General features: G+C 42.5%; 1 protein-coding gene across 1 annotated transcript in view; it reads left to right on the top strand.

The window, feature by feature from the left end:
- The window catches only part of LOC126355536 (uncharacterized), a 665,993-nt gene that overhangs the window by 66,881 nt on the left and 577,014 nt on the right, over positions 1–22,098 (top strand). Inside the window, exon 3 of the mRNA XM_050005882.1 lies at positions 6,088–6,227. Coding sequence (XP_049861839.1) covers positions 6,088–6,227 — 140 coding nt within the window. The remainder of the gene's footprint in view (positions 1–6,087; positions 6,228–22,098) is intronic.

Below are 22,098 nucleotides of genomic sequence, written 5' to 3'. Positions count from 1 at the left end.
CGACCACCCACAATCCTCCTCGATACACCAACAAATGCAGCAAGTTCACTCTGTTTCCTCCATACGTTTATCCATGTTTACAAATAATATCTGCTTGAAACACAAATGTCTCGCTGGACGCTACTGTCTTACGTTCACGTAGAGGCAGTGCGTGCACGGTTGACCATGTGATCGTTACGCCTTCTGTAAGGACTTGCCTATTCCATCTGTGCGTGCGCATTCATGTGACTAATTTTTTGTCTGGTTAGTTTAGTTTTTACGTGTTCTAACTACCTGGGACAATGAGCTTCGTTCTGAATTTCGTAACGAGTTGCAGCGCCTACACGACGGAGTCAACGTTTCACGTGTCTTGAAAGGTGAATCGTCATAACATGCTTGTTAGGTGCACAGAATATACTTAGGAGATTGTCGAACACATTCGCGATTCAACTGAAGTTGAGGCTCTTTGTTTCATTTTTGTTTGCAGATAAAACTTGACTAGTTTCGTGTACCTGAGCTTTTTGCAGCAATGACCTAATCCACAATTACAGCAGACCTCTGAAGACTTCGTTTTGCAACAAGACTGCTTCCCCACATTTTCTTTCCGACGTTCGTGTTATGTCAATGCCGGCCGAACTGCGTCAGTTTTGGATTGCACATTCATCCTGTCAAGATTCTCATCTTTTTCGGTGATCTCCACTATCACCTGACTTCTAAATCTTCTCGGCTTATGTCAAAGACGGTGTGTTCTTGCCTGTACTACCACTTAATTGGGAATAACTGTAAGAAACAATAATTAATTCTGATACCGATCTGACGTCTGAAAACGTATATGGCAAGTGTTTAACAAACGTATTGACTGAGTCGCGTCACGAATATTGCCCGTATTTAGCACCTGTAATATCAGTTAAACACTTGAGAAGCTGTTCTAACAACTGATATGTTTTTCATATATTTTGTATGCTGTTTTCGCGCAGCGTCCTTCCGAATCTCAGAGGACTTATGACCTCGTGGCCGTTTATTTTGTTTTGAGTTACTGGTCCACGTCGTCATTTGACGTTTGAAATGATAATGAGGATTTAAAAACGAGCAAAAATCTTGCATAATGTATATTATAAAGGAACATAACTTGTTCCAATAAGGCATTCGTGAGTGTTGCCACCATACTACTTAACAAAACTGACAATCACCAGTTTCATCCGAAGCAGTTACTCACAACTGGTGTAACACACTAAACATCTCTACCAGAACTGCCTGCATCGGCTGAGGGAGTTCCTTTCACTATGGTGACTTGTAACGCCATTATTATGGCGTCAGCCAAGGCGTAAATCAGAATTAGGAAATGCCTTCAGAGTGAAATTATCGATTGTACTGTTTCCAATGACACTGAAGGCCATTTTTCATCGTGAAGCAGTGGATCAAATAGAGTTCGAGGTCTTGCACAGAATACCGTTTCTGTTCACGTTCAAGTCATGTTTATAATGTTGGTGTAACGGATTAAAAATTGTCTGGCGCTTAGCTGCGTGGTCATCAACTTTGTTAGCGTTTCAGGAATAGTTATATTTGTTAAAACAAAAAGCAAAAGCAGCCAACTACAGCCACAGTCATAGAAAAAATTCACGTACAATCTCCAGTAGCTATTCATACCGTCATCATACGTTAATAGTATTAACCAAATATCGGCAATATTGCTCTCAAGCAACTTCAAAATTACACACTGTTTCCTGAAACGCTTCAAATTTCGTCCTTGGGTGGTCACTGGTGCTTCCAAGCAATGTTTAAGCACTAGTACACAGCGATATTCTGTGGTCTCTGGTGAAAAGTTTCTGAACAGTGTCCATTTCTAGCACATATCGTGTAATGTTATGTGAGAATCAGTTACCTGTGTATCATTTTCTTTCTATTTTGTGGCGCTGCTTTTTATTGCGCAACGAAAAGTGCTTGTAAACGAAAGTGTAAGTCTCGAAAGTGAGTTATTATGCAAATGTCTTACCAAATTATTACCTGGGGTATTGCAAATGTACTTATCTTTTCTCGGAAGAGGCAGCCTTGCTTTGAGTATTGGACGGACAAAACAGAGCGGAAGAAGGCGATAACAGTAGTTCCTATACAACTAAATGAAATGCGGTGAGACAGTTTTGGTCACTGGCCAGAATACAGGTCACAAGGGAAGATGTAGACTTCGGCCGCAGGGACAGCCGACTATAAAATGCGGAAAATGTGGAAGTGTCCTGTGATTTGTAACGAAATGGGTTCTTCTGAAGACATTTCAATAAAATAGTAAAAAATGCAACCATTTTTTCTGCAACGAGAACAACAATGAGGTAGTATTAATTGTTAACACCCATGCGCCTTTTCTGGGCAGTGATACTTACAGGTAACGCACGGTATTCGAAATAATATACGTAAAATTGTTCACATGACCCCGTCTAACTAATGTAAGTAACTTAATGCGTTTCCTTAACAAAATTTATGTGTGTGACAAATAACATAATTAATACAACAGCAGAAGGTATTAAGATGACTGGTTAAATGCGGAGGTAATAGGATGAGCCAGCAACCCAAAGACACATCAAAACCTTCATGGAATGAAATTGATCAGGAGCTCTGATGCCACGCCAAATGTCAACATTCTTCCTGCTGTTCTTTCGTCGTTGCCTAAAACTGAGGGAAGCCCCTCAGCATACCAAAGGCTTCCCTCCTATAAGAATAACGCGATGTTAAAACATAGTGTGCCATGAATGTACGCCGCAAACACTGCCTTCCGGTTATCTTCATGTCGCAAGAGACAAGAATGCCTCATTGGGCAGCGTCCGATACGAAGGCAAGTGAGAACCACTTTGTCGCTTTTTAGAGTTAGAAAGGAAATACGCCATTGTTAAATAACTGGTCTGACCGATTGCAGCTTGTCCGCCGCTTTCACCCAGTGTCTTTCGGGCACAGCCAACACACTCTTTGTCACGCACTACACGAGAACGTGTGGCGTTAGGATGAACTGATGTAACTTCCTGGCAGGCTGCTTTCGCTGCTCTGTCAGCTTCGTACTTCCCATTATTCCCATCTGTCCAACGTCCTAACAGAAGGCCGCCTCATTGTTATTGTGTGTGTGTGTGGAAGGGGGGGGGGGGTTATAGTGTCGATGATAATCTGATCGAACCTATATACCGGGAAAATGTGTTGAATAGCCTGCAGAGCGCTAAAAGAGTTCGTGCATACAAAGAACTTCCCTCCACTAACAAACCTAATGTGCTGCAGAGCCTTCTTTAACTTCCTGAGTTCTGCATAGTACACCGAGATGTGGTTGGATAGGCGGATTTTAATGATAAAATGCAGAAAGATAACGAAAAACCCGACAGTGTTCCCTTGTTCAGAGCCAGAGTAAAAAAATAAAATAAAATGACGTTAAATACCTTTTTAAGAGTACAGACGGTGTGCTGAGCCTGTTGTACTCAGCCAGAATAACAGTGGACGCAGTCACGTCAATAAAATATCTGAGAGTATGCGTACATAGCGAGTTAAAGTGGAGCAACCACATACAGCTGATAGCAGCTAAAACAGACGCCTGACTGAAATTCTTACGAGGAATCCTCGAGAAATGTAGCCCGATCACAAAGGAGTTAGCTAACTAAACGCTCGTTTGACCGGTACTTGAATGTTGCTTATCAGTCTGAAGGATTGGCAGATCCAAAGAAGAACAGCGAATTTCGTTACAAGTTCTTTTTGTAAGCGCAGAAGCATCAGGGAAATCTTCAGCAAATTCCAGCGGCAGACGCTACAAGAGAGGCTTCTGCTTCGCGATATGGTTTACTGTTAACGATTCTGAAGCGTACGTTTCTAGGAGGGTGAAGCCAGTATATTGCTTCTCCCGACGTATACAGAGTGTTTCAGAAAGGACTTCACAAATTTAAAAAATCATATAGATTTATTGAAAGAAGATACAGAGCTGGGTTCAGTGTTATTTTGTTGGAGGTTCAGGCAGAGAAGCCTGCACAGGAGGTACAAACACGATATCCTTGATGAATCCCCATTTTAAAAAATCAGGTGGTGTCAGATCTCGAGAACATGGGGGCCATGCAATTGGTGGATAACAGCCAATGCATTGACCTGGAAACTGGTCACTGAGAAAATCGCAAGCGTCAGTCAGGTAGTGGGGTAGTGCACCATCTTGCGTGAAGTAAACATTTCGATCTTGGTCATCCGCATCGATCTGTGGTATGAAAAACTGTTGTAACATATCCAGGTATTCTATCCCGTTAATGGTTCTCTCACGGAAAAAAAAGCGGCCGTACACTTTGTTTCAAAGGCAAACTGTTTCTCAACACACGCAAAACAATCGTATGTGGGATTTGAAGTTCGCGAGAGGCACGTCGAGCTGACTTCGGAGGGCTGTTGACAAGATGTTGTCTCACTCGCTCAACGACGTCGTCACGTCGTCAAATGTGCTCGGACACGAGTTCGAGTCTCGGTCGGGCACACAGTTTTAATCTGCCAGGAAGTTTCAAACTTAATGTATTTCCCTACAAATTGACACTAAAATTATAGATACTATGAATTAATTTATATGAATTTTCGAAGTTATAAAGTCGTTTTTGAAACAACCTGTATCTCGGGAAAAGGCCATGTAGATATTATTAGAGACGTAATAGCTCACATGAAGGCTTACCAACAGAGATACAATAGCTAAAGTCTGCAATAAGCTTATAAAGTATAAAAGGTGTTACAGTAATAAAAAGCAGTAAAAAGAGGAACACGACAAAAATAATATTGTTAAAAAGACGAAGTTAAAAAAGAGTGGTTGACATATGCTCTAGTGCCAGTATTCTAGACAATGACATAAATATTTAACGACGTTGATATTGAACCGGGTAATATTAAATTTTATTACTGTAACACCTTTTATACTTTATAAGCTTATTGCAAACTTTAATTATTTTATCCCCCTTTTATTTTCGGTGTTTCAATTAATTATTGAAAACTAGTGTACGTCGACATTAGCGACATCTGACCAACTTACAACACAAACATCTTGTGGCTACTGTACGGCAGCTTGTTTTAAACAGAAGTCTTACTGACTACATGACTCGTGCATATGATGTGCTTTATATGTATTTGACGATGCTGGTGCTGATCCTGCATTTAACATTTGACGATGCCACTATGGCTGCAGTACATTAGGACTTTGTTTTTATGAAACGTGTATGCCTCTTCATATTTTTAGCGCACAAATGTGAATTTTGTCAGTACCACTTTTCAATATGCTCTATGTATTGTTCTTAAGCTGTATACAGTTTGCGATTGTATTTATATTTTTCCAATTTTTGCTGCAGATCTGATGATGGCCATTAAAGACCGAAACCGGTAAACAAAAAAGATTGTGACGATAGACGTAAATTAAAGGAAACTTATTACATATACGGGTCACTGTGTTTTTTCGCGACGATGTCGCAGCTTGTGGAAACCTATTGTGTCACTAAGAGTGAGAAGTGGTTTTGGCTTCCAGTAAATGGTTAGTATCGCTTTGGGTGATCTCTGAAAGGGGTATCAGATGCGAAAACTTGGGTCACACGAAAAAAGGTGATAATCAAAATATAAGCAAAATTATTGACATGAAAGGTGACACTAATTAATTCAAGATTTTTTTGTTGTAGATGAAAATATATTATGTTGCATTAGAACCAACTTTTACTGCGCAAAGTTCCGGTTGTGACGAACAAAAGGCCTCCCTTCTGAAGCAGTCGACTGACTACGCTTCGAATGCTTGCTAACTGATGTTTGATTTACGAAAAGAGCCGAGTATTCAGCAGAATTACAATTATCACGATGTTAGGCTACAAAACGATTGAGTGTTTTAGTAAGTATTGACTGTGTCCATTTCTTAATGCCTGACATTTACCAGAAATTATCAAAAAGCATTTACTAAATTGTGCTCTTACAGTATATGGCAAATGACAAGATCATTCCTTTAGATAGATCTTTCGGTTGGAAGCGTCCTCGTCAGATATTCACTCTTCACGTCACTATGGGAGCTTGCGCCCTGCGTACTCTCGATGCTTTGCGAGATCTGCCTGTGTCTGGTTTCCGCTGAAGCGGGCTCGCTTGGTGTTGCAGCGCTGCAGATCACGGTGCCCTTCGGCGTGGCTCTCCCCTCTGTGCGGAAGAAGCACGGCTCGGAGGAGGCGGACAAGGCGAGCAGCGGGCGTCGTTCAGGCACCGCCTCGCCGCTCCAGCAGCTGTTCGCCCTGCTGCAGGTCAGAGCGCCGGCTGTCTCACTCAGTACCTCAGTAGCACACTTCACCTATTAGACTGTATTAGCTGCACTTTTCGTTCGAATAGATGCGTAATGAGCAGATCCTCCAGAATGTAGAAGACGACAGAAAAACAAGAATACTTAATAAATATTTACAAATATCATAACATATGCTCCACAGAAGCAAAGAGAAATGGTCGTCATGGATGTGGTAAAAATAAAAAAAAAAGGTTTCAAACATATTTTCATTTAGAAAGTAATAAATTATCACAAAACATATAAATGTTCAATACACTCAGGTGTGTATCGTAGTTCTGAGGGTGTAACCATACGTCTTCAAATAGAAAAACCGTTTTCACACTTATTTACAATGATCGCATTAGTACAATGAATGTATACAGAAGTCAGATTGTGCAAATCTTTCCATTTTTGGCATTATTAGTGACATGAACACATCAGTTGATACTTCTAAGAAACTCATCAGCGGAGTAGAAGGAGGCTGCCAACAATAAATTCATTAGGATTCTCTTAAAGCGAACTTTATTAGTGATTAAAGTTTCATGGCTGTTGGTAAGTTATTTAAAATGTGTGTTCCTGAATAATGGGCACCTTCTTTGGAGCAAAGTAAGTGACTTTAAATCCTGACGACTGACAGAACCTAGTGTGTTGTTCAGTCCAATCAAATCAACATCTACAGATGATTTCGTTCCATAGGCACTAAGTATTATTGACACAATATTTCAACAACATTCACTGTTTATGAGTTTGTCCTAAGACTTGTCAGAGTCCGCTTGCAAGTGAAATGTTTACAGATTTGTTGGTGGCTAAAGTGTTCTGCTATGTAGATGAACTATGCTAGCAAGAAATGTCGACGTAGGCTAAACGGTTACGCAACGTTATGTTACAACCACAAAGTTAGAGCACACTAATACGACGACTGTACCCTCAAGAGTGTATTTCTGAAATGAAATAATTCAGTGAAATTATATAATGATGTCAAGTTGGACAAAGATGTGGTCACTGATTTATAATAAGAAATATTAGTTTTCGTAACAAATAGCTTAACGTAGCCACAAAGAAGCATACACACACACACACACACACACACACACACACACACACACACACTCATGCAAACTGCGTTATTATTAAGCAAACGCCAAAATAATGTTGAAGAATTTGAAAAAAAAACACATACTATCGAAAATACTGAGCAGCTAGTGCAGTACTGTGAAATGACTATGATGAGTGTCCAATATGTAATGCTGAAAAACCATTTCATGAACCAAAATATGGTCCTTTAAAATGAATTTTAGTGCCGCATGGAATTAATGAACTTATGTGAAACTGCTCGAAACTATTATTTTATATCAGTGCAACAGTTCATTTTTTAAATCGCTGTTTTAATATTTTATCACAACCATACTTTTGTCATGATGGGTAAGTTATTGAAACTCAGAAATAGCTCACAACACTTTAATTTGAAAATCGTTCAAGAAACATCAAGAGCTGCACTTTACAAAGTTTGTAACGCTTACTTCTGTTGGTAAGCGAACACATTGTCGAACTACGCATCGTAAGTTTAATGGCGGATTAACATTTTTCTCTCTCTCTTTCTCGCAGAGCCACCGCTATATGTTATGGATAATACTCCAAGGCATTAAAATGCTTCAACGATCTTCTGGACTTACTACCCATTTACTTTCGGTGATTCACATTTATATCCGCAGCACACTGCCACTACACACGGCCGCTCTTCACACAAACAGCCGGCCACGACTGTATGTCTCTCTCTCGACTATAAATAACGCTTTGGCTCTCCAGTTTTAATGATATGTTTACAAATACGTGTTGTCGTTCGTAATATACATTCAACTATTTGCATATTATTTAAATGTTTAACAAAGTAAATGAAAATGTGTCACTGGAAAGTAGTCAATAATGAAATCGCAATGTTGTCCAGATATATCTTATCACAAGTCACCGACAAGAGGCACTGGTTGTTTCTTTTGTAACACGTTGGCGGGAATGTTGAGAGGTTCCAAAATAAATTATATAATAAACTGAGACGAGAAAGGAAAATTAATTGCTTATCAGTCTAATTTATTGTCATTACAACCTATGTTTCACATGTATTTTTCATTCCTACCTCTTGTATTCATTATTACCTATGAAAATGTGATTTCCGCATGATTTAGAGCATTTAATTATGTGGTCAAGTGATATTTGCTTGATAGGCTTGTCATCAATAAAGACGACGAAATACTAATGAACAATTTTGATAAATACGTCGTGTTTCAGGAGAAATAGTTAATAGTTTAGGAAGTGCTAGTACAGGTTAAGTCGAATAAAACATTCCACATCACACACAGGATGATTCAGTTCCACTAGCTATGGGATTTTTGCAACCCTCGATGCCTTCAAAAACAACATACGAGATTTTCATATTCTCTCGCTAGCTACGTGCAAGATATTTGTTCTACCGGAGAAATTAACAGGTCCTTTTCCTAGGAAATTTTGACTGGGATATGTTTTCGCTAGAAGCTGCAGTTTTCGGATCATTTAAGAAGAGTATATGAAAGTGACCTTCAAACGCGTTTTTGCTGAATAACTCGAAAACTGTGGCCTCCAAGAAAGATTTACCCTGATACAGAATTTAACTATATTAAATTTACTATGAAAAGGTTGTGTCCATTTTTATGTAGGATTAATAGTTTGTTCGTAGAGCGAGAGAATATGAAAATCTCACCATGGTTTTCGAAGGCATTGTAGATTGCATAAAACCTGTAGGTACGGACAGCAGAACCCACCCTGTGTTCCCAATCTTTATTGGTTACAAAGGTGCTGATTACAGACATAAGTCTTCAGTACACGTGTTCATGCTTTGGATTTTTTTAGTTCAAGTTGGAAAGTTGTGCTTGAGTTTACACAATTGGATTTTTCAACCATGATGGTGATTTGTTGGCAATTTCTATTATATCGTTTAAGTATGCCTCAAGTAATCACAATTGCTGAGTATGCCGATATAGTATTTTTGAACTGGTTTTGTTCTACAAGCACTGCTGCTGTTTGTAGAGAATATGGCACACAATTTCAAAACGGCAGAATACCAGATTCAAGAGTGTTTACTCGCGTTTTCACTAAACTGAGTGATATTGGTGAAGGGACCAGTTATCATACTTAATATGAACGTGCAAATGGGCATAGTGTGGATGAAGTAGAACATATTATTCAGTTGGTAGAACACAGTCCTTCAACATGCACACACAGAATTACTACTCGCGTCGATGTTCCTCATACAAGAATATGTGCGGACATTACATATGCATGGACTCTATCCTTACCATTTACGGCAGATTCAACACCTTTGTGGAGAAGATGAAGATAAACGAATGGAATTTTATCGTTGGCTAATTGAAACTCATATGTATTTGTGGAGACACACTTTCAAGAAATCTTCTTTTAAATGTGTAGTGTGGAATGACAGACGATCAGATTGGGCTTATTGTATAACAGCATTGTCTTATAGGGCCTCGTTATCTAAACTTCCTTCAAAACTAGCCTCCATCATTAATGGCAGAGGTTCCTTTGGCTACAAGGATGGCTATGTTCTTCCAGCACGACAGTTTCTATGCAGGCTGTAGTCGACAGCTGGCACATTTTGTATAGCTAACATTTCCCGGAAGCTGGATCGGTGGAAATGGTTATGTTCCTTGATCACCAAGATCCCCGGACCTTATCCCCTTCGAATTTAGCCTGTGGAAATGGTTGATAGTAATTCTACAGAGGAAAAGTAAACAATGTGTTCACGTAACACTGTATTTTAATGTAAGGCTATTTTTCTACTATTGTTTTTATGGTCTTCAGTAGAAAAGATTGCTTCCTTGCGGCCCTCCGCACTACTCATTCCCGAGCAATTTTCTTCATCTCTGCGTAATTAAGAATTGCCTCCAACATTTTCGTCCCTCGCCCATTCAAAAATTAACCATTTTTGATACGTCAGGATGTGTCTCACACTATAAATTTTATCCGCTACTTTACAATTGCACTATTCATGACGATTTGCTGGAAAAAACAACCACCGTAAACCATCTACGAGCGATCTTAAGTGGACTGACCACATAAAACAGATAATAGTAATATCAGATGCCCGACTGAGATTCACAGGAAGAATCTTTAGGAAATGCCATTCATCCACTAAAGAAGTGATTTACACGACGCTTGTAGAATGATTCTTGTTTTCATCAATCTGAAACCATTACGAAGTAGTATTGACAGATGAGATAGATAAGATCCAACGAAGAACGGCGCGTTTATCACTGGATCGTGTAGTCGGTGTGAGAGCATCACAGAGATGCTCAACAAGCTACAGTGGCAGACGCTACAAGAGAGGCGTTGTGCTTCATCGAGATGCTTACTATTGAAAGTTGAGCACAGTACTTTCTGGGAAGAGTCGGACAACATATTAGCCCCCTCCCCACGCACACACATATGTACGCCTACGTCTCGCTGAATGACCACCACGAGAAACTTACAGAAATTGGAGGTTACATTCATTTTTACCGACAGTCGTTCCTCCCATGCGCCATTCGCGAAACGAACGGAGAAGGAAGCGGTCATCAGATAGTGGTACCAGGAATGCCCTCCACCATACTCCGGCAGGTGGCTTGTGGTGTACTGATGTAGATATTAGTCCACTGTCGAAAGGAAACGTAAAACTGATAGGTAAGAATTGGAAACGAGAGAGACCGCAAAAATAGAAAAATACGTCTAGAGAGAAATTGATTTTAAATGTGAGGTTGAAAATTTGTGACGGAGCAGGAGTCAAACCTGGATATCAATCTTTGGCAGACACTGCGACACAAATTACTTCAATTGAACGCCCCTACCTAACCGAATCAAAGTCTTAGTTGTCGATGATGTCCTCCCTACTCCTTCAAAACAATGCACAAGCACTCTTCTGATCTTGTGGCGCTATGAGACTAGTGCCTCCAAAAGCAGGAATAATCTAGAGAACTTTGTCTTATTCATAGTCTTCGGGGCTGTTATTGAAATTTAATTCTTTTACTTTGTGCAGACTATTTGCATTGATTATATGTTACAATTTAATACTATGTTCTTCGAATCACAGTCCTAGATGGGAGATGATAGATCAATTGATTTTGTACACTACTGACTCGTCCCACATACTAATGAACTGTCGAGGCGGATAACCCTTGCAACAAAGTAAGATAACTCGCCGAACTGTGGTGTATATCTGCACTGAGACGTCGTTACCTTCCTCTTATTTCTACTCAGCATTCGTATGCTGAGAAACAAAGTAGCCCTCTGTGGGCATTTTATTCTTAATATTCAGAAGCAGTATGGATAGTGCCCCAAAGAACTACTCAGGCAGCAACTCGGCTTCATTTGCGCACTTTGTCACCCTTGAGAAGCAAAAGACAATCTCATATCATCCAACGATCGCGACGCCACACTAAAGTCGGCATCGCTTATCGATAGCAAAACATCGGCGACGTCTCGCTGCAATCCGCAACAACGAATCAGAGAAACTGAAAAAGACACACCTACTGTCACAGAAACTTCAGTGCCCTCGCTCAGACGTCAATATACGGCCTTCGTGACCTCATCTGAAGCAGTTAATATTATCGAGTATGAGTAAAGAGTTGTTAAAGTCTCACGTGCAAGTATACTTGAAGTATAGTGCAAGTATATGTTGAAAAGCATTGTACTTAAACAGAACAGTTTATTAAATAGTGCGTCAACTGATGCCTTGATAGACAATGTCCCCTTAGAAAAATTATACATGACTGTGCTTAAATTGACACACAATATTTTTAGCGCAACGCAATCTGACTTTCAAAAATCCCTACAAAAGAATGGCCCTGACTAATCACAAATCACTTACCTCACCAAAAATCTTCGTTACTCGAACTACTGCAATACAGCGAGCGCAACTACTGCCAGCTAAATAAAAGATTCAAACTACGGAAGGCACTAACTACTGTAAGCATAGTTAGCAAACGAAAGATTTTAATAGAGGACAAACAATGTATTTACGTTAATAGTCATAATATATGTAACAGTTCATGACATCCATTCTTACAAATGTACTGTTTCTGGTGGACACACCTCCAGATTATCCATTCTCAAAAATCCGCCATCTCACTTCCCCACATTCATCACTGCTGGCGGCTCACCTCCAACTGCGCAACGCTCCGCGCAGTTAACAGCCAACAACCCAACACTACAATAGCGGACAACAACGCAAACTAGCCACAGACTGAACACAGCACAGGCACTGATTTTCAATAGGGAGCGTTACGTGGCGTCACCAATACAAAAACCTCAACAGCCTACTTACAAATGAAGGTTGTAAATATTCACCTCACTCCTGTAGCAAGTTAAGTAAACATTTGTATCATTCATGTAATAAAGTGAACTAACATTTCATTTGAAGTAGTTCCCATGAGCTATCTTCCAGAAAAAGCAAAGAATCCACAGCTACGGCCGGAGGATTGAAGTTTCATTTAGTCATAACAGACAATTCTTTTTCTACGAGCGGAGCGGAAGTAGCGTATCTGACATGAATGCTATTAGTGATAATGAAACACGCTAACTTCCTTAACGGGTTTGAAAGGACTACGAAGTACGCAGGCTGACGGAAAGGGGGGGGGGGGGGAGATGAAGAGACGAGAAGCTGGATGTTCCTCATCTGCGATATTGCAGAAAGACTCGGCTGGATTGTAGCTTCAGTACATGATTACTGGCAGCGGTGGTCACGAGAATGGAATGTCACAAGAATATCGGGCTCCGGACCGCCACGAATCACTACCGAGAAGGGACGATCATTGTGTTCGGCATATGGCTTTGACTCATCGTAAATTGCCCCTGCAGAAACAATTTGAGCAGCAGTTGGCACCGCAGTGACACAACGAACTGTTACAGATCGATTACTTCAAGAGCAGCTCCAAGCCATACGCTTTGTAGCGTTCATTCCACTGTTTCCAAACTAACCACCATTTGCGACTTCAATGGTATCAAGCGACGGCTTGTTGGAGGGCCAGGTGTAGGTCTGTTGTGTTTTCTGATGAGATCTGGTACTGCCTCCGCGCCAGTGATGGCCGTGTGTTCGTTAGGAGGATGCCGGTTGAGAGCTTGCACCCAACTTGTCTGCGTGCTAGACGCACTGAACTGAACACTTGGATTTATAGTCTGGGGTGCGATTTCATGTGCCGGCCGCTGTGACCGAGCGATTCCAGGCGCTTCGGTCTGGAACCGCGCAACCGCATCGGTCGCAGGTACGAATCCTGCCTCGTGCATGGATGTATGTGATGTCCTTAGGTTAGTTAGGTTCAAGTAGTTCTAAGTTCTAGGTGACTGATGGCCTCAGATGTTAAGTCCCATAGTGCTCAGAGCCATTTGAACCATTTGATTTCATATGACAGCAGGAGCACTCTTTTGGCTATCCCAAGCACCCTGATTGCAAATTTGTACATCCGTCTGGTGATGTCGACTTGTTGTGCTGCCATTCATGTACAGCATTCCAGAGCGTGTTTTCCAAAACGACAACGCTCACCCACATACCACTGTAGTAACCCAACGTGCTCGATCACAAACTCTGTGTCCAATTGAGCACATAAGGGACGTCATCGGATGACAACTCCACCGTGACCCACAAACAGCGTTAACACTCGCAGTATTGTCCTACCGAGTGCAGCAGCCATGGATCTCCATCCCACAGACTGACACTCGGCCCCTGTACAACAAACTGCATGGACGTTTGCAAGCTTGCATTCAATCTTCTGGTGGTTACAGTGGTCATTAATATACCAGCATTTCACATTTGCAGTGACTTATCTCACGCTTACATTAACTTGTGAGTCTACGATCCTTATCACTTAAATATGTTACCTACACAAATGTATTCCCAAAATTTCCATTATCCTGCATTAATTACACTTCTGGAAATGGAAAAAAGAACACAATGACACCGGTGTGTCAGACCCACCATACTTGCTCCGGACACTGCGAGAGCGCTGTACAAGCAATGATCACACGCACGGCACAACGGACACACCAGGAACCGCGGTGCTGGCCGTCGAATGGCGCTAGCTGCGCAGCATTTGTGCACCGCCGCCGTCAGTGTCAGCCAGTTTGCCGTGGCATACGGGGCTCCATCGCAGTCTTTAACACTGGTAGCATGCCGCGACAGCGTGGACGTGAACCGTATGTGCAGTTGACGGACTTTGAGCGGGAGGCCGGGTGGACGTACCGCCGAATTGCTCAACACGTGGGGCGTGAGGTCTCCACAGTACATCGATGTTGTCGCCAGTGGTCGGCGGAAGGTGCACGTGCCCGTCGACCTGGGACCGGACCGCAGCGACGCACGGATGCACGCCAAGAGCGTAGGATCCTACGCAGTGCCGTAGGGGACCGCACCGCCACTTCCCAGCAAATTAGGGACACTGTTGCTCCTGGGGTATCGGCGAGGACCATTCGCAACCGTCTCCATGAAGCTGGGCTACGGTCCCGCACACCGTTAGGCCGTCTTCCGCTCACGCCCCAACATCGTGCAGCCCGCCTCCAGTGGTGTCGCGACAGGCATGAATGGAGGGACGAATGAAGATGTGTCGTCTTCAGCGATGAGAGTCGCTTCTGCCTTGGTGCCAATGATGGTCATATGCGTGTTTGGCGCCGTGCAGGTGAGCGCCACAATCAGGACTGCATACGACCGAGGCACACAGGGCCAACACCCGGCATCATGGTGTGGGGAGCGATCTCCTACACTGGCCGTACACCTCTGGTGGTCGTCGAGGGGACACTGAATAGTGCACGGTACATCCAAACCGTCATCAAACCCAGCGTTCTACCATTCCTAGACCGGCAAGGGAACTTGCTGTTCCAACAGGACAATGCACTGCCGCATGTATCCCGTGCCACCCAACGTGCTTTAGAAGGTGTAAGTCAACTACCCTGGCCAGTAAGATCTCCGGATCTGTCCCCCATTGAGCATGTTTGGGACTGGATGAAGCGTCGTCTCACGCGGTCTGCACGTCCAGCACGAACGCTGGTCCAACTGAGGCGCCAGGTGGAAATGGCATGGCAAGCCGTTCCACAGGACTACATCCAGCATCTCTACGATCGTCTCCATGGGAGAATAGCAGCCTGCATTGCAGCGAAAGGTGCATATACACTGTACTAGTGCCGACATTGTGCATGCTCTGTTGCCTGTGTCTATGTGCCTGTGGTTCTGTCAGTGTGATTCAATAAAGTTTCCCCTTCCTGGGACAATGAATTCACGGTGTTCTTATTTCAATTTCCAGGAGTGTATTTTTTGGTGTTATGATTTTTTTCTGTCAATGTATTTTGAAACAAAGTATATTTGTACTAATGCCGCTGGTTCGATCTAGAAAGTTTGTGGATTTATTTTCAGTCTCCACTGTGAACTGGATGTTATTATCTTGAGTATTTGAGTTATGAAAAAATGTTCTGAGCTGTCTTGCAGTGCCAGTCCACACAATATATGAGTACATAGTCCACATATCTGAAACAGTATTTAATGTTTGCACTCAGAAGTTCTTTGTTCAATAACAGTTATTCAAATTGGTTCATGAATATTCGAGTGGGGCGACAGGTGAGTGGAATAACTGGTTTGTTTACGTGAGCTATCCTTCACAATATTTATTAGAAGAAAACCCAGTTTTCCAAAATAATCACTCGGCGCCATGGCCGAATTAAAAACACAAAAATCAACTGTCACCACCAATTAAAGAATTAAAAAACACACAAATCAGGCTTAACAAGCCGATTTCCTTCAAATTACAAATGACACATATTGGCGTGCTCCAAAAGCTCCTCGCAATTAGCTGGTAGCTGTTTGAGGACTACTGGCGATATAGCTGTGCTGCTGGTGCCCAACCACGTTTAGAAACTCTTCCAACTATGGGCAGGCAAAGTGGGAGATCTCTCCCATTTGCGGGCACCGGACGAAGAGACCGCCACCACGCGTGTCGTGTTGCTTCCTCAGAGGTGTACACTTTCTGCTTTTAATCTGCCGAAGCTTGCCTATTATCCAGGCGACAAGCTGCTGTAGCTTATCAGCAGAACGGGGAGGCTGCTTAACTCTCATTCAAGCCAAGCTATGCCCAAACCAAGTAGGCCATACAATCTTGTTTGCCTGCCCATCTTCCCAGTGTGCTTCCCTGCTTAGCTGTTTATTCTGTACGCTCTCACTGTAGTGTTATGAGTAGAGTACGGAAGTTGATGAAAAGTATTTTTCTGTGTTTACTTTGGCTCATCCTATATCAGAAAATAGTGGATTTTCTTGTCCTGTTTTTTTAGGCGTATTTCTGGCGTATTTATTTATTTCAATATAAACTATTTTCATTCGAATAGTACTGGGTATCCTCCATTCGAACCGTCGTCAGGTCACCTTTAATACGCTACTGGTCATTAAAATTGCTACACCACGAAGATGACGTGCTACAGACGCCAAATTAAACCGACAGGAAGAAGTTGCTGTGATATGCAAATTATTAGCTTTTCAGAGCATTCACAAAAGGTTGGCGCCGGTGGCGACACCTACAACGTGCTGACATGAGGAAAGTTTCCAGCCGATTTCTCATACACAAACAGCAGTTGACCGGCGTTGCCTGGCTAAACGTTGTTGTGATGCCTCGTGTAAGGAGGAGAAATGCGTACCATCACGTTTCCGACTTTGATAAAGGTCGGATTGTAGCCTATCGCGATTGCGGTTTATCGCATCGCGACATTGCTGTTCGCGTTGGTCGAGATCCAATGACTGTTAGCAGAATATGGAATCGGTGGGTTCAGGAGGGTAATACGGAACCCCGTGCTGGATCCCAACGGCCTCGTATCACTAGCAGTCGAGATGACAGGCATCTTACCCGTATGGCTGTAACGGATCGTGCAGCCACGTCTCGATCCCTGAGTCAACAGATGGGGACGTTTGCAAGACAACCATCTGCACGAACAGTTCGACGACGTTTGCAGCAGCACGGACCATCAGCTCGGAGATCATGGCTGCGGTTACCCTGACGCTGCATCACAGACAGGAGCGCCTCCGATGGTGTACTCAACGAGGAACCTGGGTGCACGAATGGGAAAACGTCATTTTTTCGGATGAATCCAGGTTCTGTTTACAGCATCATTATGGTCGCATACTTGTTTGGCGACATCGCGGTGAACGCACATTGGAAGTGTATATTCCTCATCGCTATACTGGAGTATCACCCGGCGTGATGATATGGGGTGCCATTGGTTACACGTATTGGTCAACGTTTGTTCGCACTGACAGCACTTTGAACAGTGGATGTTACATTTAAGATGCGTTACGTACCGTGGCTCTACCCTTCATTCGATCCATGCGAACACCTACATTTCAGCAGGATAATGCACGACCGCATGTTGCAGGTCCTGTACGGGCCTTTCTGGATACAGAAAATGTTCGACTGCTGCTCTGCCATGACATTCTCCAGATCTCTCACCAATTAAAAACGTCTGTTCAATGGTGGCCGAGAAACTGGCTCGTCACAAAACGCCATTCACTACTCTTGATGAACTGTGGTATCGTGTTGAAGCTGCGTGGGCAGCTGTACCTGTACACGCCATCCAAGTTCTGTTTGACTATTACCAGGCGTATCAAGGCCGTTATTACGGCCCGAGGTGGTTGTTCTGGGTGCTGATTTCTCAGGATCTATGCACCCAAATTACGTGAAAAAGTAATCACATGTCAGTGCTAGTATAATATATTTGTCCAATGAATACCCGTTTATCATCTGCATTTTTTCTTGGTGTAGCAATTTTAATGGCCAGTAGTGTACATGTTTTCTGTAGTAAGCATAACAGTCTCTGAATGTGGAGGTCCTTTACATCAAAGAACCTGAAGATATTTATTATACTGCAACGCCAAATGAAGTATGGTTTCCGTTGCGTTAGTTTGTTCCAGTCCAATATGATCCCAGTTATACCAATTTTAATTAATTTATTCAGGGTGCGGATTGCGCTTTGCCGCATCCATTCTAAGTGGCCAAAATACTTTATTCTAAATGCCCCAAATATATTTCAGCAACACAAAGCTCGTTTTCCATATTATGTTAATCTGAGAAGTTTATTTCATACAAAGTTTTCTTGTAGTAGGTTACATATTCACTAAGTGACATTTATTGTTATTTCAATCAATGTTTGGCCCAAATATAGAAAGAGCATATACTTCTAAGTGGTTTCCAGTCCTTAGCATACATTTCCACACACTTGTAAGCCACTAAGTATTTGTCCACTTTCAAAATATTTATAGAGTGAGGAAACTGCTGGTCAAATTTATAAAAATGTTGTAACATACTCGAGGTCACCGAACGAATGTTTGGTAACTATTTACATAAGTTTCTTTGCGAGGCACCTACCGATTTATTTGAAGCTGGCTCATAAACACAGACAATTTTTCTCTTGCTGGACTGGGCTCTGTTTCTTGCCTGGTATATATTCCCCACTTCTTAATATCTACTTAGCCTCCTTTAACTTTCGTTCCTTCATATTTCATACCCCATCATTATGATAAATGAGCTGCACAAAAACTACTACACAAACGTATCCCTAGCCATTCTGCTGCCGCGTTGGACCGGTAGTGCAATCTATGGTCTGGCGAAGGAGGCTGAACTTGTCCCGCGAATCTTGCCAGGCTTTTGGAAACTCAGGCTGGCGTGAGTTAACCACTATGCTCCAGTACATACGTAATCTTCGTCTATGTTGCAGCGGGTTGAGCTGCTTCAGTGGTTGCGGCAGAGATAGGGGGAGGCAGGACGGAAGGAGAATTTTACACCTGTGACTTCGGTCGAGGTGGCACAACCGCGTCGGGCCGCCTATGTTGTTCGGCGGTGTCACTCGATGCAGTCACTGGAAAATCCAAGTTACACTACCATGTCCATCACGGCACAAATATTTCAGTCTTCAAAGGGAACTAAGAGGAAAGGCCGCTGGTCCTGATGGAATACCAGTTCGATTTTACACAGAGTACGCGAAGGAACTTGCCCCCCTTCTTGCAGCGGTGTACCGTAGGTCTCTAGAAGAGCGAAGTGTTCCAAAGGATTGGAAAAGGGCACAGGTCATCCCCGTTTTCAAGAAGGGACGTCGAACAGATGTGCAGAACTATAGACCTATATCTCTAACGTCGATCAGTTGTAGAATTTTGGAACACGTATTATGTTCGAGTATAATGTCTTTTCTGGAGACTAGAAATCTACTCTGTAGGAATCAGCATGGGTTTCGAAAAAGACGGTCGTGTGAAACCCAGCTCGCGCTATTCGTCCACGAGACTCAGAGGGCCTTAGACACGGGTTCACAGGTAGATGCCGTGTTTCTTGACTTCCGCAAGGCGTTTGACACAGTTCCCCACAGTCGTTTAATGAACAAAGTAAGAGCATACGGACTATCAGATCAATTGTGTGATTGGATTGAGGAGTTCCTAGATAACAGAACGCAGCATGTCATTCTCAATGGAGAGAAGTCTTCCGAAGTAAGAGTGATTACAGGTGTGCCGCAGGGGAGTCTCGTAGGACCGTTGCTATTCACAATATACATAAATGACCTGGTGGATGACATCGGAAGTTCACTGAGGCTTTTTGCAGATGATGCTGTGGTGTATCGAGAGGTTGCAACAATGGAAAATTGTACTGAAATGCAGGAGGATCTGCAGCGAATTGACGCATGGTGTACGGAATGGCAATTGAATCTCAATGTAGACAAGTGTAATGTGATGCGAATACATAGAAAAATAGGTCCCTTATCATTTAGCTACAAAATAGCAGGTCAGCAACTGGAAGCAGTTAATTCCATAAATTATCTGGGAGTACTCATTAGGAGTGATTTAAAATGGAATGATCATATAAAGTTGATCGTCGGTAAAGCAGATGCCAGACTGAGATTCATTGGAAGAATCCTAAGGAAATGCAATCCGACAACAAAGGAAGTAGGTTACAGTACGCTTGTTCGCCCAATGCTTGAATACTGCTCGGCAGTGTGGGATCCGCACCAGGTAGGGTTGATAGAAGGGATAGAGAAGATCCAACGGAGAGCAGCGCGCTTCGTTACAGGATCATTTAGTAATTGCGAAAGCGTTACGGAGATGATAGATAAACTCCAGTGGAAGACTCTGCAGGAGAGACGCTCAGTAGCTCGGTACGGGCTTTTGTTAAAGTTTCGAGAACATACCTTCACCGAAGAGTCAAGCAGTATATTGCTCCCTCCTACGTATATCTCGCGAAGAGACCATGAGGATAAAATCAGAGAGATTAGAGCCCACACAGAAGCATACCGACAATCCTTCTTTCCACGTACAATACGAGACTGGAATAGAAGGGAGAACCGATAGAGGTACTCAGGGTACCCTCCGCCACACACCGTCAGGTGGCTTGCGGAATATGGATGTAGATGTAGATGTAGATGTAGACTGAGTGGCCAGTGACAAGTCATCCATAGATGATTTATTGCTGATCTCCGGAAGAGTTGCTTTCCCAGCAAGTTCATGATGATGGTGGTGGTTGGTGGCTTCCTTCCTCCTGCACCAATAAGATGTCAAGTACGTCTCTATGTCATTTGGATAACTCTGATATGTGCCTGTTCAGTTACTGTTGTCCTGTTGCAGTGGATTAGTGTAGAATGGAAGGCAGGGAGAGGGATAAGCCAGGTGTCGTCACATGTCCTTGTCGTTAGTGACAGAGCAAGAGAACATTTTGGTCGCCATTCATGAAAGGGAGTTTCTGAATTGTAAAATTGTCCACAATGTGGCGATCAAGAAGTATAAGCCGTTTCGTGTCTCCTCCTCTCCGGCCAAATTGTAATGATGAGAATTCTTTCATCAAACTCATGTTAACCGCTTGTCCCCAAATCGAGCGCCACTCCACAAACACATTTGTGACTTAGACGACTGGGACGAAATCAAATACGGAAGGGCAACTACTGGGAGTATAGAGTAGACCTTGCTGTAGCGCATTGTCTGAATCTGCCGCGGTACGTTTATAGAAGTTTCCCACCTTCGGACAGCGCGTTGTTGTGAGTAAATGTGAAAGCTGTCTTCATGTTATGCTACGCTTTTATTATTCTTTTCCATGAAATTCTGATGGGAATCGTTAAAGAAAGATTTGTGGAACTCACTGAAATAGAAGATATCAGCGTTTCCCTTTACCCAATTTATTTTGTTTTATAGACTTAATAAAATTTTGGTTGGGTTGAAATCATAAAAAATGGGGATGACCATATCAGCCGAAGGCTCAGCCATCCGAATAATATTAAATAAAGCTTTTACACTGGGAAAAATTGCTATTGTCAGAAGAAGTAGAGGCTATAGTTGTTCGTCTCTGCATGCGGGAAATCGCGGTATCGGACGAACAGAAAACGAACCCCTGTGACAAGAAGTGGGGTGACGCTTAAAATAAACCGAGACCAATTCACGGTCAAATAATCTCATATTACTAGGTAAATAATGAGAAGTAGCAGAAATGACAACAATGCGAATCTTAACGTCAGGATTGGGGATCATGAAGTAGACGAAGTTAAGGAATCCTGCTGCGTAGGAAGAAAATGACGTATGATGGACGAAGCAAGAAGAACATAAAAAGTAGACTAACACTGGCAAATAGGACATTCCTGCCTAAGAGAAGTCTACTAGTATTAAACATAGACTTCAACTTGAAGAAGAAACTTTTGAGGATGTATGTCTCGAGCAGAGCATTTTACAGTAGTAAAACATGACCAGTAGGAAAATCGGAACAGAAGAAAAAAAATGTGTGTGAAATCTTATGTGACTTAACTGCTAAGGTCATCAGCCCCTAAGCTTACACACTACTTAACCTAAA

This window comes from Schistocerca gregaria, chromosome 3, assembly GCF_023897955.1.
Source record: "Schistocerca gregaria isolate iqSchGreg1 chromosome 3, iqSchGreg1.2, whole genome shotgun sequence".
Classification (NCBI taxonomy): domain Eukaryota; kingdom Metazoa; phylum Arthropoda; class Insecta; order Orthoptera; family Acrididae; genus Schistocerca; species Schistocerca gregaria.
The sequence above is the reverse complement of the archived record's forward strand: the minus strand, read 5'-3'. Positions and strand labels throughout refer to the sequence as shown.